The 26,553-nt window shown below is 42.7% G+C and overlaps 1 protein-coding gene across 1 annotated transcript; it reads right to left on the bottom strand.

Annotated features, from left to right (window-relative positions):
* Positions 1-3,161: 3,161 nt before the first annotated feature.
* chrna4b (cholinergic receptor, nicotinic, alpha 4b) lies at positions 3,162-21,257 on the bottom strand. The gene is made up of 6 exons (XM_055892560.1): positions 20,593-21,257; positions 16,922-17,094; positions 13,566-13,610; positions 13,139-13,248; positions 10,159-11,674; positions 3,162-7,483 (listed from the first exon to the last, which is right to left on the bottom strand). Exons 1-6 carry the CDS (start codon positions 20,651-20,653, stop codon positions 7,358-7,360), a joined length of 2,031 nt encoding a protein of 676 aa, XP_055748535.1. The 5' UTR covers positions 20,654-21,257; the 3' UTR covers positions 3,162-7,357.
* Between the last annotated feature and the right edge of the window lie 5,296 nt (positions 21,258-26,553).

Genomic DNA, 26,553 nt, shown 5'->3' with positions numbered 1-26,553 from the left:
CTGCGTACTCGCTGCGGTGCTCATCTTAACTCTAGAACATATCGTATCTTCCTTGTCCCCTTGTGTATCTGTTACTTCTGATTCATACACAATGATATCCAATGCCAATTTCGGCCATTAATTGTTGCAGCATTTTTTTTTAGGGATCCGATAAATACTTTCCTACGGAATTGATTTTCCACCAATTCCATTAACCTTTAAGAATTATGCATTTCAAAGATTTATTGGCTAATCAATTGGAAAATGGGTATCAGAAACCAATGACTTTCATATCCCACTGCAGTGCATTATCATTTTAGGTGGACCTGTTGAAAGACAGGGAAAACGCATCCTTCCTTCTTTCCTTCCTCATTTCTGTCCTTCCTCATCCCTTCCTTCTTGCTGTCCTTGCTCATCACTTCCTTCTTTCTGTCCTTACTCGTCACTTTCTTCTGTTGGTCCTTCCTTAGCCCTTCTTTCTGTCCCTACTCATCCCTTCCTTATAAATGTGCTTCCTCATCCCTTCTGTCTTTCCTCATTCCTTCCATCTATCTGTCCTTTCTCATACCATATCTCTTCATTCTCACCCTGTCTTCCTCATCCCTCCCGGCCATAGCCCCATATAGAGATTGTCTATATATGAATCTGGTGACACCTGATTTAACTGGATGTAATAGGTTGAAGGTGATGCATGGGAACAGGGCTGTAAGAAACCAAGCAGATCATTGACTGCCACATAGCGCAATGGATGGATTTATTTTCAGATATTTGAAGGTTGACTGCTGCACTGGTTTCACTCTTGTACCCAGTGTCTATTTGCAGTATCTGTTTGCCTAATCAGATTTGACTCATTAAACTCAAACTATACTGATATTCTCAATTTTTAATCTGTTATCAAAGGGTTTGAAAATCAAGCTGGGGAAAAAATCACTAAGATAATTAAAGGTCCTTTTCTCAAAGATGAATTGAATAACCTGATATTTTGTGATAATTATTAAGTTAATTTAGTTCCATGGCCTTTTGTCTCCAACTATTTAAATATTGCAAATGGTGTAAACCAACGAAGAGAAGATTGATATTAGTATATTACAATATGTCATTAACTACTTGAGTTTGTACAGTATGTCCGTTTGCCATTGCAATAATGCAGACCATAGTCTTACTCAAAAGTCTTGTGTCTTATCCAGACCATCATTTTTCCATCAAGAAATCAAATTTTCCACCCACTATTGTGTATCAACGGGAAACTAAAATGTTGTTTTTGTTTTCTTAATTTCCGTTTTGATTTGATTATTTCATTGAGCACAAGTACCCTGAAAGATTCGGACAATGTGGTGTTCTCGACTTACTCTAGAGTGTAACGCAAAGGGCATACTTTCGAATTCATACAATCCAAGTGAACTTTTATTTTGCATTTGCTCAAGTCAGTGAACACTGCAAGTATTTAACCTTTTTAAAAGTGCTGTGCTTCCATATCGTGCCTAATGGCAATTTTTTTTCTGTCTGTGTTTTTCTATACACAGATCAATGCTAGTTCCTGTGCTGAGGCAGTGGAAATACAATCATTGGACTTGAGGTCAGGACTGAGGACATCTGTCTGAGCCTTCATGTATAACATTAGATACTTTCATTGAGGCTAAATAGCATTGAGCTGAGACCGAAGAAAAAGAAAATATAACTTATTTGCCATTATTGTGTCTCAAGATTAATTTCAGTATTTAAGAGTTGATCAGTGAGCTTATACCACTCAAAGGTTAGGAATGGAAGAGCGGTTTATCCAAAAGTCAAGATTCTGAAAGTTTCTATTAAGTTTTTCATATGTTTCTGCAAGTTTTTTCTTACTGATCTACAGTACCAGTCAAAAGTTTTTCTTTATTTTTACTATTTTCTACGTTGTATAATAATAGTGAAGACAACCAGACTATGAAATAACACATGGAATCATGTAGTAACCAAAAAAGTGTTAAACGAACCCAAATATATGTCATATTTTAGATTCTTCAAAGTAGCCACCCTTTGCCTTGACTTGATGACAGCTTTGCACACTCTTTGCATTTTCTCAACCAGCTTCACCTGGAATGCTTTTCCAGCAGTATTGAAGGATTTACCACATATGCTGAGAACTTGTTGGCTGCTTTTCCTTCACTCTGCGGTCCAACTCATCCCAAACCATCTCAATTGAGTTGAGGTCGGTGGTGATTGTGGAGGCCAGGTCATCTGATGCAGCACTCCATCACTCTCCTTGTTCAAATAGCCCTTACACAGCCTGGAGGTGTGTTGGGTCATTGTCCTGTGGACTAACAAATGCTAGTCCCACTGAGCGCAAACCAGATGGGATGACGTTTAGCTGCAGAATGCTGTGGTAGTCATGCTGGTTAAGTGTGCCTTGAATTCTAAATAAATCACTGACAGTGTCACCAGCAAACACCCCCACACCATCACACCTCCTCCTCCATACTTCACAGTGGGAACCACACATGTGGATATCATCCGTTCACCTACTCTGCGTCTCACAAAGACACAGCGTTTGGAACAAAAAATCTCATATTTGGACTCATCAGACCAAAGGACAGATTTCCACTGGTCTAATGTTCATTGCTCGTATTTCTTGGCCCAAGCAAGTCTCTTCTTATTATTGGTGTCCTTTAGTAGTGGTTTCTTTGCAGCAATTTGATCATGAAGGCCTGATTCTCCTCTGAACAGTTGATGTTGAGATGTGTCTGTTGCTTGAACTCTTTAAAGCATTTATTTGGGCTGCAATCGGAGGCTGGTAACTCTAATGAACTTATCCTCTGCAGCAGAGGTAACTCTGGGTCTTCCTTTCCTGTGGCGGTCCTCATGAGAGCCAGTTTCATCATTTTTACGAATTATCTTTGAAAGACAGGGTCCTGAAAACGTGACGTTTCTTTTTTTGCTGAGTATGTTTTTAAAAATTCAGTAAATGAGTCTGAATGAACTGTTTCGCTGCCAGACAAGGCTCCGCTTTTAGCCAGTTCAGTTTCTTTTTTTGCTGAGTTTACATGATTTCACATGTGTTATTTCATTGTTTTGATGTCATCACTTTTATTCCACAATTTCGAAAATAGTAAAATAAAGATAAAATCCTTGAATGAGTAGGTGTTCTTAAACTTTTGACTGGTACTATCTATGGACTGCTTGGACTGAAATGAACATACATTGGGAACTTTCAAACAAATACTTTATTCTTTTGAAATAGAAGTCTAATAAATCCCGTTGGTTAAGGGTTGAATAGAAATTACATTCTGGAATGATAAGGAAGACAATATAATGTGACATATCAGCCATCAATGGAAACATCAAACAAGCACATGGATGAATAAAAATCTAAATGCTCTCCAGTTATGCAATTTGTTGTTTTGTGGATTAACATTTGAACTCCAAAATGAACTCTTTTGCATATGTCTTAAATTTCACACCATCTATATTACATGAACAGATGCAGTCACTGCACTGGCACATTGTATTACATTGACTTGTGTGTTTCAACATCATATAGTACTTCTATCACTGTTGCTCTTTGTTTGACAGAAAACTATGGACCCACAGTCTTTGATAAGGCTACTGGTAACCAGTAATGTGTTAATCAAATCCATAGTGGTTTCAAATCCGAATGTAACAACTCAGAAGTTATTCAACAGAGATACATTTGAATAGCAGTGTTACAAGAGAGATACAAAATCATACAGTGAACAACATTTAACCAAGATTTGAACGATAAAACTATCGTCCATGTTTAAAAAAATAGACTTTGTGCTCTTTCATTGACAAATTACCTTTGTTCCATCATCAAAATCAATATCTAACAGCTGAGACTGCAAATATGGTTAATTAAATTCGTGCTCCTGAAATAAATTGAGAATCAATTTCACTCATCACCCAAACACAGGTAATCAAGATTGTATCGATTCATCAGGTTGTAAAATACATTTGTGAACTTTATTATGATCTGTGAGTCCCTATTGCTGATTATTATAATTGTCTTAGAATGGTGAACATACTTTTGGTAATGTAGTGTATGTGGACACCTGCTCGTCAAACATTTCATTCCAAAATCATGGGCATTAATATGGAGTTGGTCCCCCCTTTGCTGCTATAAAAGCCTCCACTTTTCTGGGAAGGCTTTCCACTAGATGTTGGAACATTGCTGCGGGAACTTGCTTCCATTCAGCCACAGCAGCATTTGTGAAGTTGGGCACTGATGTTGGGCTATTAAGCCTGGCTCGCAGTTGGCATTCCAATTCATCCCAAAGGTGTTCGATGTGGGTTGAGGTCAAGGCTTTGTTCAGGCCAGTCAAGTTCTTCCACACCGATCTTGACAAACCATTTCTGTATGGACCTCGCTTCATGCATGGAGGCATTGTCATGCTGAAACAGGAAAGGTCCTTCCCCAAATTGTTCCCAAAAAGTTGTAAGCACAGAATTGTCTAGAATGTCATTCATTGTATGCTGTAGCATTAAGATTTCCCTTCACTGGAACTAAGGAGCCGAGCCCAAACCATGGAAAAGAGCCCCAGACCATTATTCTTCCTCCACCAAACTTTACAGTGGGCACTATACATTCGGGCAGGTAGTGTTCTTCTGGCATCTGCCAAACACAGATTCGTCTATTGGACTGCCAGATGGTGAAGCGTGATTCATCACTCCAGAGAGCGCATTACCACTGATCCAGAGTTCAATGGCGGCGAGTATTACTGTCCTGTGAAGATCCGAATGGGTCAGATCAGATCAGCTTGGCAATGGATGACAGTAACCAGACCCTCTCTCACCCACAGAAGGGACGAGGGAGCTGGTTGGGGGTTGACAGCTCACACCCTGTCGTAAATTAAAGGAGAGGAGATCCAGAGAACATCCCTCTCCAAATTAACACCTTTGTCTCCAGAGACTTTTCCCGCCGAAACTCTAACATGTTCTAAAGCGAATACTGGAAAAATATTCCTAACGTGGGGAGTCTAGAGGCGAGCTAAAGAATAATAATTTCACATGGTTTGTTATTTTGTGATGTCATTAAGTGTTATAAAGGAAATATTGTATCTTTAAAAGTATATACACTACATGTACAAAGTCTCCATCCTTTACGTTGTATATGAACTATGAAAAATGCTGAACGTATTTTTGTTAAGATAGGAATGTGAATTTAGGAGCCATGCGATAATTTGTCTCCTATAATCTTTGCACAGTAAGTATCCACACCCCGAGTGAGGTCAGAGAGCGTGTCAGCCTGATGGAACATGTAAAATGGTTTGAACCCTGAATACCAACACAAGGTGGAGAAGAAAACTCCCCTCAGACAATCACTGGTACAGCTGAATAGCTGTCCTAAGAAAGTATCTAGAAAAGCAAATTTAAGTGGGACCATTCTACTACTCTTCAAACCATCCTATTCTACTACTCTTCTCAAATCACCTTATTCTACTCATCATCACCAATGGGAACCGTCGACACGGCTGGCTAGCCCATCTTCCAAGGAGCATCTTCCGGAGTGAACAACAGTAGAAGACGGGGGAGATGAGACCCCTTTTGGACAATCAGAGCCTTACAAGTGTGCCGCTGAAAGGCCCAACACCCGTCCTAAGGAGGGCTGGTTCCGACAGAGATCCACAGCATACGAAGGCATATAAAAGTAAATACATTCATGATTTCTTACTCCAAACTGCCGGCGGTTCGTGTGCAAAGTATATGGTTACTGTGAGAGTAGTTCCTAAAATGTATCAACGATAAGTGTCTCTTTCTCTCCCTCTCCATGTTGTTGTGTAAGATGCAGCCATATGTTGTGTCAGTCTGCTTTTCCTAATGTATTAAGTGTGTATGTTTATCCTGTGTTATCATTTAGTTAGCTAGTAAATAAATAATTAAACCAATTTGTGCAGTACTGAATAATAAGTAAGGCTGTTTTTTTTGCAGATGCAGGAGGTTACGACTGTTCAGAATGATGATATGGTACTAGGTTATGATTAATACGTTGACTGTTTTATGGATGTGATAGGTAAAGTTTAAATTTGGAGATGGTAACTCTTTCAACAACCACTCTCGTGGTGCCCCAAATTCCTAATGAGTTAATTGTTACATGATTCATTTAGTAGGGTAACAATTAAACATAGTTAGTTGATTAGATAAATAACAGTCATCAGATTAATGAAAGTAAAGTCACAACACACCACTCCAGCCAACGCTTGGCATTGCGCATGGTGATCTTAGGCTTGAGTGAGGCTGCTCGGCCATGGAAACCCATTTCATGAAGATCCCATTGCTTCCAGAGGCAGTTTGGAACTCGGTAGTGAGTGTTGCAACCGAGGACAGATGATATTTATGTGCTTCAGCAGTTTCCACTTCATAATAACAGCACTTACAGTTGACCGGGGCAGTTCTAGCAGGGCAGAGATTTGACGAACTGACTTGTTGGAAAGGTGGCATCCTATGATGATGCCACGTTGAAAGTCACTGAGCTCTTCAGTAAGGCCATTCTACTGCCAATGTTTTTCAATGGAGATTGCATGGCTGTGTGCTCAATTGTATACACCTGTCAGCAACTGGAATAGCTGAAATAGCTGAATCTACTAATTTGAAAGGGTGTCCACATACTTTGTATATATAATTTATGTCATCAGGCAAAATTAAATATCAGATAAACAAACTGTGATAGGATGTGATTTTTCCTGATGAACCACAAATTCCTGTTATTTTTTTTACATTACCTCCATTTAATTGAAACAGATTAATTTAAGTTTCAGCATTTCAAGCTAATGAATCAGAAACCTTCCATGTCACCTCTGACACTGAGGTGTGTGTGTGTGTGTGTGTGTGTGTGTGTGTGTGTGTGTGTGTGTGTGTGTGTGTGTGTGTGTGTGTGTGTGTGTGTGTGTGTGTGTGTGTGTGTGTGTGTGTGTGTGTGTGTGTGTGTGTGTGTGTGTGTGTGTGTGTGTGCGTGCGCGTGCGCGCACGGGCGCGTAGGCCAGCCCATCCTTAGAGTAATTCGTTATACATTGGTGAGAACTTGGGCTACGCAGCTCAATGTCAAAATAGAATTTTGAAGGATGTTTTCACTGTCAGCCTTTTGGCCTCATAAAGAATTCATATGCTCTGTGGAATCAATGAAAGACACACCCCCTCCATGTCTCAGTGAATAACCTCATGATAACCTGTGCAAAATGGCAACCACAAATAAAGACAGTGGCTTACAGGTTCAATCTAAAAAGCAACAAAAAAGGCATAAAATACAAATCAACCACTATTAGAAAACCTAGAAATATATTGGCCTAGAGAGACTCACAGGTAACTTTGCATTGTAACTCCGTGTCTCTTGTCTTTAATCTCGGAATCGGACTTCCACACGGTTTAATTGTGTCTGGAATCTAGGTTTCTAGATCATTCCAGCCAGCCAAGGAGGAAGGAATAGTCCCAGTGTTCCCAGTATACACACTAGTACAAACATCCAGAGAAATATCCTGTCAATGACCATGGCCACATACTTCCAGTCCTCCTTTACCTAATGGAGAAGAAGAAAAGAGATGAGATGGTCATTTCGAATATCCACATCACACCGCACATACATTTTACAGGCTGTCAATTTCTGCCCTTGATTGATTCCTCGCGAATGGATGATTTTTTTCATTACAAGGGGAAGCTATCCCTTCAATGTCAGTCATTCCCAGCTTGCTTATGAAATATTCAGGACAACATTGTTAAGCCTTATTTGTTTCAAAGAGAAGTATACACTGGCTAGAGCTCCTGGCCATATACTTTAGCTACATTGTGCTACTATATTTTGCAGAGATCACCAATCTTTGCCTGGGAATTGCCCTGGCCTGTCTATTCAGCAGCTTCTCTTCACAGTAGAAACAATCCTCGATTGCTAATCAAAGCTTGTCTGTGTCACACCTGTTTGCCTATGACTCTCATCTATCGATATATCTTTACCAAGGACTTCAAAGTGATTTGCTGCCTATTGGTTTTCTGCTCGCAATACCACAACCCTGGTGTGCTTCAAAAGAAAACACAGGAACTTTGTCTCAAGGACACCTGGAAAGGCTTGAATTGCCAAATTTAGGGGAGCGGCCATCCATTAAATATGAAGGAATGGATTTGGCAAGGTAGTGAGAAAAGTCTCAAATGTAATTTTTTTCTGAATACCCCAGAGCTAAACCTTACTTTTACCTAAAGCCTTTTCATGTGGATCATGACTACAATATACAGTATATCAGGGGTCTCCAACCTTTTCTAGCATTACTTAAAAAAAATTAAACGTGTTGCGAGCTATTTGGTTTTGCTAGCTTGCAAATAGGTACATTCTTCTCCTAACCCCTGCAACTCTTCCCCGGGTCTTTGGTGTACAAGATAAAGTAGTGCACTATGTTTTCTGTCAATAGACCTGGTAAAATAATGGTTAATAAACAACTCTAAGGGGGGGTCCCAAAAAAATCTGTTTTATATTTTCCCAAATTACGCTTTAATTTTATTATTATTTTATTATTATTTTTACTCTCAAAATTACAATTGTTCCTAGAGAAACAACGAAATTGGAGGTTCTGAGTCCTTGTCAATGCTTAAATCACATAAGACACATTTTTTTGAAAACTAACAAATATATATTTTGAGTGTAATTTCCCTTAAATTGTGCATCTAACCCTATTACAGGGGCTGAGTCACTGGCTTACTGGTGCTCTTTCATGCCGTCCCTAGGAGTGGGTTGAGTCCGTGACGTGATATTCCTGTCCGGATTTGGCGCCCCCCTTGGGTTGTGCCGTGGAGGAGATCTTCGTGGGCTGTACTCGGCCTTGTCTCAGGATGATAAGTTAGTGGTTGAAGATATCCCTCTTGTGGTGTGGGGGCTGTGCTTTGGCAAAGTGGGTGGGGTTATATCCTGCCTGTTATATCCTGCCACAGTGTCTCCCGACCCCTCCTGTCTCAGCCTCCAGTATTTACACTGCAGTAGTTTATGTGTCGGGGGGCTAGTGTCAGTCTGTTATATCTGGAGTATTTCTCCTTTCTTATCCGGTGTCCTGTGTGAATTTAAGGATGCTCCCTCTAATTCTCTCTCTTTTTCTCTTTTTCTCTCTCTCTTTCTTTCTTTCTCTCTTTCTTTCTTTTCTCTCTTTCTCTCTCAGAGGACCTGAGCCCTAGGACCATGCCTCAGGACTACCTGGCCTGATGACTACTTGCTGTCCCCAGTCCACCTGGTCGTGCTGCTGCTCCAGTTTCAACTGTTCTGCCTGCGGCTAGGGAACCCTGACCTGTTCACCGGACGTGCTACCTGTCCCAGACATGCTGTTTTCAACTCTCTAGAGACAGCAGGAGCAGTAAAGATACTCTGAATGATCGGCTATGAAAAGCCAACTGACATTTACTCCTGAGGTGCTGACCTGTTGCACCCTCGACAACCACTGTGATTATTATTATTTGACCCTGCTGGTTTTAGGCTGGGTTTCTCTACAGCATTTTGTGATATCAGCTGATGTAAGAAGGGCTTCATAAATACATTTGATTGACTGATCAAGCGTGTGAGGAATGTGCCGGTCTAGCAATGGTTCTGTACAGCTGCTGCTCATTTCAAGGCAAAGTTTGCAAATAACAAATAATAGATACAAATGATGCACTTACTCATGAAATACTTCTGCCAGGTAAGTGTACTTTGTAGTTAACATTTAATTGAGACGGTTTTGTGGAAAGTATTCCTTCAACCCACAAGACGGTTATCAAATCAACTGGCTACACACGTAGTGATATACAAACGCACGCACCACAATATTGCTGAAAATGTACTGGATGATATTGTGTTAGGTTTGGCTTTTTAAGCCAATAGTGGCAAACCAGGGGTGGGAGAATGTCAATGTTTTGTTGATTTGATAGTAGCTGGGAGCTTGTGGTGTCTGATACTTGTGAGATTTGTTTATGACAGTTTGCAATGGAAAGCGTGACAATTGCATGTATTTTCAGAATTGTTTGGCGAGCTACTCATATGTGGGCTGCAAGCTACAGTGCTAGTAGCTTGCGATCGACCTGTTGGAGACCCCTGCAGTATATCAAGTCATAGGGCAACCTTGCAACAAGATCTTCGTAGAAGACAATGCTACTTTCAACATTGAGAGAATGTTATAAAAAACATTTATGGTTCATAAGGAAATTAAGGAACTCTGACAGAAAAGGTAATGTCAACAAACTCACTGAGAAGTCGGCGTCCTCTGCCCTGAGGTGGTCAGCGATGTACTGCACACCCTCTATGGCCCTTCTCATCGACGGGGATATTCTTGGGACCATGGTTTCCCGGATCACTAGATCAACAGTGGGCTCTGTGGAGGAGGCTCTAGCTAGTTGGTCTAGCAGAACCTGTCTCTTTAGCCTTCCTTCACCTACAGCCTCTCGGCCCTTGCCACCACCAGCAACCCCACCCCCTTCCTCGTGCAGGCAGCAGTACTGGAAGCTGTGGGAGCGGCAGCGGTGCCCGACCCTTTGGGGGGGCTCCCAGTTAGGCTCCCTCTGGTGGTCAAACACATGCTCTACACTGTGGCTCCGCCCGTTGGGGGACAGTATTTGTGGCTCGTCCCGGGGAAGAGAGTGAACTGGACCCAGGGGACCCAGCGGCAGAGACGGGGGGGAGGATGACGGAGTGGAGGAGTGGGTTGAGCAGGACAAAGGGGAGGCAGTGTTCCCGAGTTTGCCAGGCTCCTCCAGGAGGATGGAGTACTGGCTGGAAGGGGAGCGGCAGAAGAGCTGGGGGGCCTTGAGGGGGTGCTCCTCCAAGGGCAGGCCCTGGGTAGGAGAGGGAGATGGTGAAGGGGAAAGGGCTAGGATGTTGGAGCTGTCAGAGGGGGTGGCAGGCAGTGTGTGTCCCAGCTGTCCCAGCTGTCCTAGCTGTCCTAGCTGTCCTAGCCCCGTTTCCACCCCGGCCCAGAAAGACTGCGACTGACTGGCTGCTGTCGAGGAGCTGGTCCGGTGCATCATCTCAATCAGCTTCCGGCAGTTCTGCTTGGCGGTGGCCGGTGGCCGCTTCATGAAAAGCACACGAGGCACCAGGTCCAGGAAGACCCGGCGCACCCAGTGCGACATGCCGTGTGTGCGCGGCGAGCGGTGGTGCACGTTGAGCACAAAGACGGTGATGATGATTGAGAGTGTCACGAAGATCATTGTGAAGAGGAGGTACTCGCCGATGAGCGGGATGACCAGCGAGGTGGACGGGATGATCTCGGTAATGAGCAAGAGGAAGACGGTGAGAGACAGCAACACAGAGATACACAGGGTGATCTTCTCGCCACACTGGGAGGGCAGATAGAAGACCAAGACAGTCAGACAGGAGATCAACAGACATGGTATAATCAGGTTGATGGTGTAAAAGAGCGGCAGCCTGCGGATGATGAAGTAATAGGTGATGTCGGGGTAGATCTCGGTGCAGCACTCGTACTTCTTGGTGTTGTACTTGCCCACAGCGTTGATGATCACCCACTCGCCGCTCTCCCAGTAGTCCATCTGGTCCACATCACTGGCTATGCTGATCAAGTCGATCTTGGCACGGTCGTAAGTCCACGAGCCAAACTTCATCTTGCAGTTCTGCTGGTCGAAGGGGAAGAAGGTGACGTCAATGCTGCAGGAGGATTTGTAGATGGCCGGCGGCATCCATTTGATGCGTCCGTCGTAGAACAGGTGGGCCTTGGTCAGGTGGGTCACCGCGAAGTCACCATCAGCGCTACAGAGGAAATACATTAGAGAAGTAGCAACCCCTTGATTGTGTTATTCATGCAATATCATCATTGGAAATATGGCAGTTACTTTAAGGATTTAGTCTACAAATACTATATGGACCATTTACATTTTTTTTTTACTTTGCGTGCATTTCTTAAGTCAGCATTGGTTTCCAGACTTATATTAGCACTAAGCATTTGTGAAGAATTTAACAGATCAAAACACAGTGTATATTCATGAACAATTTTACACAATACAACACTATATTATCACTGACTGCATGTTCAGGTACAATAAGGAACACACCAGCAAACACAATTTTTGAGGAACAACTGCCATTTAACTACAAAATGCATGTACTCATGTACTGAGTTTGCAAAATTCCCAAATGCCTTTTGCCTGCCTGCTGCCAACAGTAAATGTAATTTGTGTACTACTAATAATTGACTGAGCTTTGAACTCATGCTTCCATGTTTGCTTGGACTATTTTCACATTAGACCACAAGTTAATTTGCTGATTTCATGAAACTAAAAGTCTGGATGCAATGAACTGCGAAAGGTGATGATGTTTCTTTGGGATACCCAATCATTCACAAATGTCTGTATGGTTTACCTAGCCACCAGCCCAGTTATGAAAACCCAGCTGCAGGTAAGAAATTCAATCTAGCTATCCTTATCAGCTTACTGTCCTTTTACAGGATGTAAAATGTGTCCACCAGTGAGTATCAGTCAAAGGGATGCATGTTGTCTTTGACCTCCCAAAGCACATCCAATCACATTTTGTCCCCTATTCCCCTCCTAGTGTATTGCATTGTGCAATGTAATAAATCAAATCCGTTTTGTTTATGACCAGGCCCATTTTGACTGACTTCTCTCCGATCTATTTTAGCCAAATTAAGAAATGACATAGGACGAAAGATTTGGCTCGATGCTTAAACATATTTCCAGCTGTTCTTAAACTCATCCCATTTGTTGCGAAGGGATTTCCCCAAACCGCAATCGTTACTCATCAACACAGCGGTCTATATAAGACAATATACATAAGCCGGTTCTGGTTTTCCTTTTTCGTTCAGTCCACGCATTCAGTTCCACTCTATAACGGTGACAAATGGTAATGGTCAGTCTACTCTGGAGAACACTTTAGGGGGCAAAAGCGAGGGGCTGAGGGCATAACTACTAAATCCACCCCATATGTTCACTATTGGAATGACCCTTGAGATGGGGAAGCTGACTCATGCAGGTCCCAAGGGGGATTCCCCAGAGTGGAACTGAGGGACAGACTAAGCGAAAAAGGAGAATTGGAATTTCGAGTCGGAATTCGGAATCGAAAATCCGAATATGCATCAGTCAATATTGATGTCTTTCAAAAAGAGTTGCTGCCCAGCTGTCAAACTATTAGACTGTTAGTTTCGGTACACCTTAGGCAACTTGTTTGAAATGAAGGATTGCCCAAAAACAAGTACTTTACTTGTTATAAAGCACAATATCAGGCCTCCAGATGATTTCCGAGGGGATGCGGATGGAGGTGACATTCTCGTACTCCTCTGGGTTCCAGCGGAGTTTATAATCATTCCACTCCTGCGGGGAATAAAGATGAAATGTTCTATTCATGCAGGCACGTTACATTACAAATAATATATGTCAAAGGTAAATGTGCAATACTATCATGCCAATTGCTCTTGCCGTGACCGCACTCTCCGAGGGTGTGTTGGAATATGTAAAATATACATTTTCATTTCACACATGCATATAATACACACTTAGATAAGCACCCACCTAATTATAATTATTTTTTAATTATAGTTCATAGAGATCAATTATATGCTATTTGTGTACTATTTAATTCTATGGTACAGTTCATGTACAATGGAGCTCTGCATTTGATTGGAACGTACTTGTTTCACCCAGACGTTGGTCGTCATCATCTGGTTCTTCTCGTCCTGTTTGCACAAAAAAAAGGATGGAGTTGAAGGGTGTACCGTTAAAAATAAAAATATATATACTGTGCCTTCGGAAGGTATTCAGACCCTTTGACTTTTCCAAATGTTGTTACATTACAGCCTTATTCTAAAATGGATTAAGTAAAAAAAAATCATCAGCAATCTACACACAATACCCCAAAATGACAAAGCATAAACAGGTTTTTAGAAAAGTTGCACATTTATTAACAATTAACTAAAACTTCCATTTACATTAGTAATCAGACCCTTTGCTATTAGACTCTAAATTGAGCTCAGGTGCATCCTGTTTCGATTGATCATCCTTGAGATGTTTCTACGACTTGATTGGAGTCCACCTGTGGTAAAATTGTATTGATTGGACATGATTTGGAAAGGCACCCACCTGTCTATATAAGGTCCCACAGTTGACAGTGCATGTCAGAGCAAAAAACAAACCATGAAGGAATTGTGCGTAGAGCTCCGAGACAGGATTGTGTCGAGGCACAGATCTGGGGAAGGGTACCAAAAAATGTCTGCAGCATTAAAGGTCCCCAAGAACACAGTGGCCTCCATCATTCTTAAATGGAAGAAGTTTGGAACCACCAAGACTCTTCCAAGAGCTGGCCGCCCAGCCAAACTGAGCAATCGGGGGAGAAGGGCCTTGGTCAGGGAGGTGACCAAAAACCCTATGGTAACTCTGACAAAGCTCTAGAGTTCCTCTGTGGAGATGGGAGAACCTTCCAGAAGGACAACTCTCTCTGCAGCACTCCACCAATCAGGCCTTTATGGTAGAGTGGCCAAACAGAAGCCACTCTTCAGTAAAAGCCACATAACAGCCCGCTTGCAGTTTGCCAAAAGGCACCTAAAGTCTCTCAGACCATGAGCAACAAGATTCTTTGGTCTGATGAAACCAAGATTGAACTCTATGGCCTGAATGCCAAGCGTCACGTCTGGAGGAAACCTGGCACCATCCCTACGGTGAAGCATGGTGGTGGCAGCATTATGTGTGGGGATGTTTTTCAGCAGTAAGGATTAGTCAGGATCGAAGGCAAAGATGAACGGAGCAAAGTATTGAGAGATCCTTGATGAAAATCTGCTCCAGAGCGATCAGGACCTCCGACTGGGTGGAAGGTTCACCTTCCAACAGGACAACGACCCTAAGCACACAGCCAAGACAACGCAGGAGTGTCTTCGGGACAAGTCTCTGAATGTCCTTGAGTGGCCCAGTAGGAGCCCTGACATGAATCCAATCGAACATCTCTAGAGAGACTTGAAAATAGCTGTGCAGCAATGCTCCCCATCCAACCTGACAGAGCTTGAGAGGAACTGTAGAGAAGAATGGGAGAAACTCCCCAAATACAGGTGTGCCAAGCTTGTAGCGTCATACCTATGAAGGCTCAATACTGTAATCGCTGCCAAAGGTGCTTCAAGAAAGTACTGAGTAAAAGGTCAGAATACTTATGTAAATGTGATATTTTTTATTTATTTTTTATAAATTGGCAAAAATGTCTAAAAACCTGTTGTTGCTTTGTCATATTAGGGGTATTGTGTGTACATTGATGAGGAAAAAAAACTATTCAATCAATTTTAGAATAAGGCTAACTTAACAAAATGTAGAAAGGTCAAGAGGTCTGAATACTTTACTAAGGCACTGTGTGTATTTGTATATATATATATATATCTATATCATTTTTTTCTTCCAAAAACATTCTTACTCTATAGAAACATAAGGTCACACAAATATTCAGGGAGATTGCGCTGCTTTGCCTCAAATGACCTACTAATGTCAACTTTGGTGTGGGAGGTAGCGTAGCGGTTAGAGCGTTAGGACAGTAACCAAAAGTATGAAAAATCTGCTGTTCTGCCCTTGAGCAAGGCAGTTAGTCCCCACAACAACTGCTCCCTGGGAGTCAATGATGTGGACCTTGATTAATGCAGCCCCCTGCACCTCTCTTTGTGTTAAAACTGAAATATGTCATTTAGTGGGCGTCCCAACCAAATTCATATTGAAATCTGCGTTATAGATCTGTTATTTTCATTGAAAGCATGTCTAAGAAGCGGTAGAACAATAATTTTTGCGTCTTTTACTTTAGGTTTTGTACATCGGCTTCAAATGAGCTGAAAATACATTATTGTGGGTTATTAAAAATATACTTCACAGTGGTTTAGATGGTACAATGATAAACTGAAATTAGGCAAACTATTAGAATTTTTGCAACCAGGAAATGGTGGAGCGATTTCTGCATATTGAACCTTTAAATGCGGAAGACACATTTCGGTTGAATGCATTCAGTTGTGCAACTGACGAGGTATCCCCTTTTCCTCCTTTCAAAATTCTTATCAAGATGTTCCTAGATGAATATTTGGGTTAAAGTATGCATAGTGGTGAATAATGTATGATAATACAGTCCTGTAAAGCATTTTGAAAACCCAAACAATATGCTACCCACAAGTGCTTGTTGAATTTCTAATGAGCAGCTTTTTGGTCCCTAAACGCACGCCTATGTCATATTTGTCCCAAGAAAGCATATGGCTACAAAATAAACATTAGACAAATGTGTGAATACAACACAATGTAACATTCCTTTCGGAGAAAAAAAATCTGCCTGTGTTCTCTGCTCACAAGTCCCACACATGGTCTCCAGAGCTGAGCTGTCACTTCTTCTCACAGGTATCTTTTTCCCAATTCACAGTCCCCATACACCACTCTGCTGCCTGAGAGGACTGAGACAGGACTATGAGGATGCCCTTGGGTAATCTTTGGCCGGTAATTCTAGCCAGAAATGACTCGTTTAGAGGCTGCAAAGCAGGCAAGTGGAGAGAGTAAGCCTTTTAATTGTGTGTCAACATTGTGAGGACCATCCCCTTAGGAAACATGGTACACAAGTTTAATCTAAAGCTTTTAATTAATGAGTTAAAGGCTGTGAAGACCAATGATTGTATTTGCCTTTTAAAATCCAACTCGCAGTATAGGTTTATTAAAGTCTCTGGAGTCTCAAAGGGGGGGGGGTCCAAGCGCTTTAACAAATCTTGAAATGAAGGGTCCTGGCATAGGTCTTGCCCTTGAGACATGGCTATAGACTCATATGGTTTCACAACCAGTCTTCAACCATGTTTCAGCCTATCAATAAGACTAAAAACAGATCAAGTCATGTTTGACACAGTGAATCCTAACTTCTACCGAAATCACTAGTTTCCTTTTGACACGTGTAAATTTGACTGAAGTTTAAGTTAAAGATTTCACCCCAGTGCATCTGTCAATCACAACAAAATTATGTGAATAACTATAGGAGCTGTTTGAGTTTGCTAACCACGTCGATGAGCTGGGCGATGGAGAGGCCAAAGTGGACCAGCACCACGTCGGAGGTGTTGGCCACAGGCCGGGACAGCTTGTTGTAGTGGGCAAACAGGTTCTTGAGAAGCCTCTCCTCAGCGGCATGGGCAGCATGGAAAGCATGGACCCGGGGTCCACCAAGAGGACACACTGGGGGGAGGAAGAAAGACAATAGTCAGGGTGTCCAGCTCCACACACAGCTTCGGAGAACAACAAGCTACTGCATTTTGGTACAGTATCAAATGAAAGTGTTTGAAAATAGATCCTAGGCCACTGCTTACTTGGGCTACATACAGTGGACAAGTCAATGTTTAGGCTGACCCTCTGTGAAATACCCTCTGTGATATTCATTTATCATTAACTCAATAACCTACTGTCGTCACTTTTCTAATGGTATTTTTTGTTTCAGGGTATTAATATTATGTAATGAAAACATATACCCATGTGCAATCAGGAAGTAAATTGTTGTCTTTTCATACAAGTCAGACAACAATCGTCTAGTATCTCACTCCTGATGCTTGGCTAGTACCTACCAACTATTTTGCTACTTTGATTTGACATTACCATCATTAATGATGGGAATGAGCTCTCCAGAAAGAGTTAATGATGGGAATGAGCTCTCCAGAATGAGTTAATGATGGGAATGAGCTCTCCAGAAGGAGTTAATGATGGTATGAGCTCTCCAGAAGGAGTTAATGATGGGAATGAGCTCTCCAGAAGGAGTTAATGATGGGAATGAGCTCTCCAGAAGGAGTTAATGATGGGAATGAGCTCTCCAGAAGGAGTTAATGATGGGAATGAGCTCTCCAGAAGGAGTTAATGATGGGAATGAGCTCTCCAGAAGGAGTTAATGATGGGAATGAGCTCTCCAGAAGGAGTTAATGATGGGAATGAGCTCTCCAGAAGGAGTTAATGATGGGAATGAGCTCTCCAGAAGGAGTTAACTCCTTCTGGAGAGCTCATACCCATCATTAAACTCCTTCTGGAGAGCCCATTCCCATGTCTATTATCCTTTTTAGATTCTTGGATTCTTTTAACCTTTACACATACTTTTGCATTGGACCTTTAACTCCCCTACATTTAAACACAGAGTACAATCCTGTGTGTCATCTAAAAAGAGAGATCTATTAGACGCAGAAATTGAGAGGTCACACATATGCAACACCCCTCCCCCCACCAAAAGCTCATATCTTATAATGAGTTTCTCTCAAGCAGACAGCCATCATAAAAACGGGTCTTTGCATTTGGATAGGAGGTGTAATCTGAAGAAGGGAGACCTCTGCTGAGTGTTGGTGTCACGGCCGTCGTCGGAAGGAGACCAAGGTGCAGCGTGGTGAGCGTTCATTTTATTTTATTTTAGTAAATGTCGCCAACAAAACAAGAAACAAAGACATAACCGTGAAGCTGACAGGGCATAGTGCCACTAACAAAGATAACTACTCACAATCCCAAAAGGAAAAAAGGCTGCCTAAGTATGATTCCCAATCAGAGACAACGATATACAGCTGTCCCTGATTGAGAACCATACCCGGCCAAAACATAGAAATATAACACATAGAATACCCACCCTAATCACACCCTGGCCTAACCAAAATAGAGACTAAAAACCCTCTCTATGGCCAGGGCTTGACAGTTGGCATATGGTAACATAAGACAGTATCAGATCGAGAGAGAGAAGGAAGCAGAAGAGGATCAAAAAAAAGGAATGAAGGCTGAAGGCAGTTGGAGTACGTTGTTTCTCTCACGCTTATACATGCTGATGGCGCGATCAGACGAAACGCCTCTCATCCCTCGCTTTCTCTCTCTCTCTTCTTTCTTCCCCTCTCTTTCTCTCTTTTCTTTCTTCCCCGCTCTCTCTCCCTCGTCTCAGTCGCTCTCTCTCTCACCATCTCTTCCTCTCTCTCTTGCCCCCCTCTCTTTCCCCTAACTCTCTCTTTCTCTGTCCCTCCCCCTCTCTCTCCCTCCCATTCGGCTCAGATGAGTGAACTCAATTACATCCCTCCTTTTTAGAATCGGCTCACATAGCAGGGAGGATGACCTAACGATGTCTGAGAACAATTAGGAGAGGAGTGAAAGCAAAGTCTGGGGGATGTTTAAGCCCAGTCTTTTCTTTATTCATTATTTCTCTGCCATTGCACATGTATTGAGTACTGTACATACACAGCCCTATATGATGTTAATTGCCAAGTCAAACAGACTTCTGCAAAGATATCTAAGTATGAACATTAACAATGGTGAGTCGGTGACACCGTGCATCTTAGTATGCTGCCCTTACACTCAGGTCCTCATCTCCACTCAATCAAAGTTGATGGGCCGTCCTTCAGTTGCCTGAAATCTGGCATCCTCTTCTATTTTTAAAGGCTCAGGATCAATAACGTATTAAATAGATATACTTCCTTTTTCTTTTCTCTGTTTTACACCTGGATCTGTTTGACATGTCCAGACGCTGGACAACCTTGACACGATCCAGGGAAACCTTTCATTCCAATAACTGCTGGGAGGGACAGGTATGTTTGACCCTATCGTTGGATTTTGACTTACAAGCTTTGTCGCAGACAAAACAAGAGATATGCATCCTGCATGGCTTCTCAATAGATACAAGTTTATTTTCAACACTGAGGGTAGGTGTCTATATCAGTCTTATTTTGGCTCTTGATAGACTGTCCTTTGCAATGGGATCACCCCCCCCCCCCCCCACCCCTGAGGTGCCTTATTGCTATTATAAACTGGTTACCAACATAATTAGAGCAGTAAAAATAAATGTTTTGTCAAACCTGTGGTATACGGTCTGATATACCACGGCTGTCAGCCAATCAGCATTCACGGCTTGAACCACCCAGTTTATAATTTCTCTTAAACGATTACCATCATCCTCACTGTGTAATTGTGAATGAAATCTGTTTACTGTAAAACAATTACTTCTTTTAACTGACACAACTAGATGAAAAGCTTATGTATATCTGAATGTGACTGGTAAAGACTGGTATGGGTCTCTCCTGTAAAATACATTTGTGCTGTTCATGTGACATATAAGGTAAGTGGTTTCCTTTGGCTTGTATGAATATTAAGTGTACCTAAATCTGTCCTCCTTATGATGAATATGTTTTCATTAGTCAATAGTGTATGCACAGCACAGGAGGCTGCTGAGGGGAGGACGGCTCATAATAATGTCTGGAACGGAGCTAATGGAATGGTATCAAACACATGGAAACCAGCCGTTACCACAAGCCCATCCTCCCCAATTAAGGTGCCACCAACCTACTGTGATGCACACCATATTAAAACTCCCTCACAACAACTCAATCCAAACAACAAGCACAACAGGGAATCCGTCTCGCAAAAGCAGGCTTCAAATCAACATGATCTATCATGAAAATGTGTCATTGCAAATCATTGTGATAAACAACTGATATTGTGTGGGGGTGTATATATTGGAGAATATTTGATATTACATTTGTTATGGATCGCATTGCAAATATGCACATCTGTAACATACAATTCATGTTTTATCATTACATAATCTAAACCATTTACAATCTATAGGAAACTGTAAAGTCAAGTCCAACAAGCATGTCAATGATCAGCCTATAAACTGAAACTCACAGAGACAACGTCAATTTAAGAAGGTCGAATTTCACAAGACTTTACCTTGAGAAGGATGCACGAAGAAAAGTGCGCCCAACACGCGCAAGCACCTGGAAAGATTCATAGTGCCTACGCCAATGGGCAGTTTCCAGTAGTCAACTCTCTCCTATATTTGGTGCGCTTCGGTCTTTTCAAATGGTGTCAAATCCCCTTTCATCAACTTGCATAAATGTTCTACCAGCTGGATGTGGGATGGCTTGTCCAACCCGTCAAGTCGCCAACAAAACAGAAAGGTAGTAGATAGATGGTTAAGATCTCCTACAGTCTTTGGTTGGAGACAGAGTAGAGCTCAAATCAGTCTTGGAGTCTTCGTGAAGGACATGCTGCTTCTCCATTTGCATGTTTCTCCTCTCAGTGACCAGCTGGCTAGTATACATGAATATGAATTACCACAAGCCCTTCTGTTCTGTCCCTTAACTCACCATCTCAAAGTCTCTCCTCGTTCCCATGGAATCCTCAAGCCAAGTGTGGCTCCCCACTCTCTCTTTCATTACCTCTCTCTCTATCCTCCTCCTCCCCGCCGCCTCTAATATCTCTCTCTCCTCTCTCTCCTTTCTCTCCTCTCTTTCTCTGCTCACACTCTCTTTCCCTCTCTGCTCACACTCACTCTATCTCAGCTGATTTTGTCTTTTTAACCTGTGTGTCATGATCGCGTCTGGTGGGATAGACAAAATAAACATGTGGACGATGGTGCACGCACTCGCGTGTCTTGTGTAGTCAGCATGTTACCCTTGAGTTCTAACGTCCAAATTCTGTCCACAGTCCATCCGTTTGCTTTCACCTCCAGAAATACTATATCCTCTTTATCCTCTCTTACCTTCTATCCTGAATGATATATCTTCATCTTCCTCCCCCTTTCATTCCTCCCTCTTTCTCACCTGACATGGTCCCACCTCTAGCCCTAGCTGTCCCTATGCAGCATCTCAACTCCCCCCTTAGACAGATAAAGCCTCATATATTTTGGACCAAATGCTCCCCTGACTCCATTCTACACATTCCATATGCTGGCATACTGTAGTTTCAGCTCATTGGCAAAGATGGGCATATATATATATATATATACACTGCTCAAAAAAATAAAGGGAACACTTAAACAACACAATGTAACTCCAAGTCAATCACACTTCTGTGAAATCAAACTGTCCACTTAGGAAGCAACACTGATTGACAATACATTTCACATGCTGTTGTGCAAATGGAATAGACAAAAGGTGGAAATTATAGGCAATTAGCAAGACACCCCCAATAAAGGAATGGTTCTGCAGGTGGTGACCACAGACCACTTCTCAGTTCCTGTGCTTCCTGGCTGATGTTTTGGTCACTTTTGAATGCTGGCGGTGCTTTCACTCTAGTGGTAGCATGAGACGGAGTCTACAACCTACACAAGTGGCTCAGGTAGTGCAGTTCATCCAGGATAGCACATCAATGCGAGCTGTGGCAAAAAGGTTTCCTGTGTCTGTCAGTGTAGTGTCCAGAGCATGGAGGCGCTACCAGGAGACAGGCCAGTACATCAGGAGACGTGGAGGAGGCCGTAGGAGGGCAACAACCCAGCAGCAGGACCGCTACCTCCGCCTTTGTGCAAGGAGGTGCACTGCCAGAGCCCTGCAAAATGACCTCCAGCACGCCACAAATGTGCATGTGTCTGCTCAAACGGTCAGAAACAGACTCCATGTGGGGGGTATGAGGGCCTGACGTCCACAGGTGGGGGTTGTGCTTACAGCCCAACACCATGCAGGACGTTTGACATTTGCCAGAGAACACCAAGATTGGCAAATTCACCACTGGCGACCTGTGCTCTTCACAGATGAAAGCAGGTTCACACTGAGCACATGAGCACATGTGACAGACGTGACAGAGTCTGGAGATGCCGTGGAGAACGTTCTGCTGCCTGCAACATCCTCCAGCATGACCGGTTTGGCGGTGAGTCAGTCATGGTGTGGGGTGGCATTTCTTTGTGGGGCCGCACAGCCCTCCATGTGCTCGCCAGAGGTAGCCTGACTGCCATTAGGTACCGAGATGAGATCCTCAGACCCCTTGTGAGACCATATGCTGACACATGCACATTTGTGGCCTGCTGGAGGTCATTTTGCAGGGCTCTGGCAGTGCACCTCCTTGCACAAAGGCGGAGGTAGCGGTCCTGCTGCTGGGTTGTTGCCCGCCTACGGCCTCCTCCACGTCTCCTGATGTACTGGCCTGTCTCCTGGTAGCGCCTCCATGCTCTGGACACTACGTTGACAGACACAGCAAACCTTTTTGCCACAGCTCGCATTGATGTGCCATCCTGGATGAACTGCACTACCTGAGCCACTTGTGTGGGTTGTAGACTCTGTCTCATTCTAACACTAGAGTGAAAGCACCGCCAGCATTCAACAGTGACCAAAACATCAGCCAGGAAGCACAGGAACTGAGAAGTGGTCTGTGGTCACCACCTGCAGAACCATTCCATTATTGGGGGTGTCTTGCTAATTGCCTATAATTTCCACCTTTTGTCTATTCCATTTGCACAACAGCATGTGAAATTTATTGTCAATCAATGTTGCTTCCTAAGTGGACAGTTTGATTTCACAGAAGTGTGATTGACTTGGAGTTACATTGTGTTGTTGTGTTCTCTTTATTTTTTTGAGCAGTGTATATATATATATATAGAGAGAGAGGCCTTTCATAGTCAAGAGGTGAGCATGAACCATACAGCTTTTCACTTTTTGATGTACTCACCTTGCATTGCAAGGATGATAAAAAAAGACTTGGTATCGACATTGAATAGCTGAGAAGGGTGCTCAGACAGAATAAAATGGTTTTAAAAGAAACTTCAATCAAGCGTTATCCTTTTACCTTACAAGGTCTGCTTAAGCGAAAACCCTGCATTGAAAACTATTGAACAATGTAGTTAGGAAATAGGAGTGGCATGATGACTAAGAGGCATTTACTTGTCGGATACTGAGTTCCTTTTCAACGCACAGAGTGCCCACAGAGAGAAGCCTCCACAATATATGTATTGATTTTCCAAATCAAAGACACTCTCTCCAACAAGCGATGACTAACACGGACTTGACAGATGAATAGATAGATTTCTCTCCTTCTTTCGCTACACAGCAAACACAGGCCAGATGTGTGGGGTGAGTGTTCTGTCCATTCTGTTCATCTGTGTTGGCGAGAGAAAATACTTGATCAGTGACTGTTTGCTCAGACTCAATAATGAATTACTTCAGCGGATGAATTCAGGACATATTTTGAGGGAAAGACAGGAAGTACATAAAGACCAATTAAGGTCGGGTGTTGTTGACACAAACAAACACACCGACACGCACACATACACAGTCCACCTTCAATGATGAGGCAGATCATCTGTGCTTTTGGCTTGTTGCTGGGGGGTGGGAGGTGGAGAAAAGGAAAGACAAAAATAAGCTGTTTCATTAAACCTGGTGAGGAGAGAAATGAGGGGTGGGATTCACTTTTGGCACTGGCCTCCTTAATAATTCAGCGAAGGAAGTGCCGAGGTGGTGTGACGCGGGGGGTGGGGGGGGGGGGGGGGGGGGGTGTTCACAACAGGTAATAAGAACATGCTAGATAGTATGAGCCTGGCTATAGCGAAGGAGAAGTTAGGATATTCGAGATTCCTCCATTGTAGAGTATCCACAGTAGAACAGCTCCATCTATTCCAGCAGCATTGAAACAACCCACCAGACTAACAATGATCTGAACTGTAGATCAGGTGTATCTAAAGAGAAAGACAATGATGATGAGGAAGAGGGCTATAGATTTAACATTTATATAATTCATGTTAATCAAATAACTGTCAGTAGTCGCGAGGGAATCCCTCGCTACCAAAATAGTTCCATTATTGATGGGCCCCAAAACCACTGAAGCATCTCAAGGTATATATCAAAACACACAGAGCTCCCTTGATATGAGAGTGTGTGTGTGTGTGTGTATGTGTGTGTGTGTGTGTGTGTGTGTGTGTGTGTGCGTGCGTGCGTGCGTGCGTGCGTGCGTGCGTGCGTGCGAGCGTGCGTGCGTGTGTGTAGCCACGTAGTTGCACTCAGAGAGCTACAGTACCAGTCAAAAGTTTGGACACACCTACTCATTCAAGATTTTTTCTACATTGTAGAATAACAGTGAAGACATCAAAACTATGAAATAACACATTTGGAATCATGTAGTTACCAAAAAAGTGTTAAACAAAATATATTTTAGATTCTTCAATGCAGCCACCCTTTGCCTTGATGACAGCTTTGCACACTCTTGGCATTCTATCAACCAGCTTCATGAGGAATGCTTTTCCAGCAGTCTTGAAGGAGTGCTCTGGCGTCCAACTCATCCCAAACCATCTCAATGGGGTTGAGGTCAGGTGATTGTGGAGGCCAGGTCATCTGTTGCAGCAGTCCATCACTCTCCTTGGTCAAATAGCCCTTACACAGCCTGGAGGTGGGTTTTGGGTCATTGTCCTCTTGCAAAAGAAATGACAGTCCCATTAAGTGCAAACCAGATGAGATGGCGTATTGCTGCAGAATGCTTTGGTAGCCATGCTGGTTAAGTGTGCCTTGAATTCTAAATAAATCACTGACAGTGTCACCAGCAAAGCACCCCCAAACCATGGCACCTCCTCCTCCATGCTACACGGTGGGAACCACACATGCGGAGATCATACGTTCACCTACTCTGCGTCTCACAAAGACACGGCGGTTGGAACCAAAATCTCAAATTTGGACTCATCAGACTAAAGGACAGATTTCTACCGGTCTAATGTATATTGATCGTCTTTCTTGGCGCAAGCAAGTCTCTACTTATTATTGGTGTCCTTTAGTAGTGGTTTCTTTGCAGCAATTTGACCATGAAGGCCTGATTCACGCAGTCTCCTCTGAACAGTTGATGTTGAGATGTTTCATCATAGCGCTTGATGGTTTTTGCGAATGCACTTGAAATTTGACTGACCTTCGTGTCTTAAAGTAATGATGGACTTTCGTTTTTCTTTGCTTATTTGAGCTGTTCTTGCCATAATATGGACTTTTACAAAATAGGGCTATCTTCTCAATACCACCCCTACCTTGTCACAACACAACTGATTGGCACATTAACACATTAAGAAGGAAAGAAACTCCACAAATTAACTTTTAACAAGGCACAACTGGGAATTGAAATGCATTCCAGGTGATTACCTCATGAAGCTGGTTGAGAGAATGCCAAGAGTGTACAAAGCTGTCATCAATGCAAATGGTGGCTAATTTGAAGAATCTCAAATATAAAATATATTTGATTTGTTTAACACTTTTTTGGTTACTACATGATTCCATATGTGTTATTTCATAGTTTTGATGCCATCACTATTATTCCACAATGTAGAATATAGTAAAAATTAAGGAAAACCCTGGAATGAGTGTCCAAACTTTTGATTGGTACCGTGTGTTTTGCCTGAGTGCGTCACAGACCATCTGTGTTCGTCACACACTTTACCACTTCACACACACAGGTGCGCACGTACACATACAACATATGCTCACGCCACGCACGTATAAACACATGTGATAAGACCAGCAGTCAAAGATACGCTTTCATTCCTGGGAAGTGGATTGCTCCTTTAAAAGATCCTTTGTTAACTTGCTTTAGACTAGAATATGCATAGGTATTCAGGTATAATTAGATTACACTCCATCCCTTTACAATTTTAACAACACGATGCCATTGGTTCTGCAACCGTATATCACATTTACTACAAGATTAGCTAGCTAAACCATGGGGGAGCTAAGTTGAGCTAGCTCCCTCAGTCTACCGAGGTTGAAGCCAATTTGAAACTATTGGGCAAAGGGAAATATTGACATGCTTCGATGCCAATCCCAAACACACCTGTACCAGCCCAAGAGGTGGTTGAAGACGGGTGGTTAAAAGGTGCCAGGACAGGGCATCTGCATGGTGTGTGCGATCTGTTGACTACACGGAATACAACCACCTTAACAAAAGTCACATTAG

Source organism: Salvelinus fontinalis, chromosome 31 (genome assembly GCF_029448725.1).
Source record: "Salvelinus fontinalis isolate EN_2023a chromosome 31, ASM2944872v1, whole genome shotgun sequence".
Taxonomy (NCBI): Eukaryota; Metazoa; Chordata; class Actinopteri; order Salmoniformes; family Salmonidae; genus Salvelinus; species Salvelinus fontinalis.
This window is presented reverse-complemented; position numbering and strand designations above follow the sequence as displayed.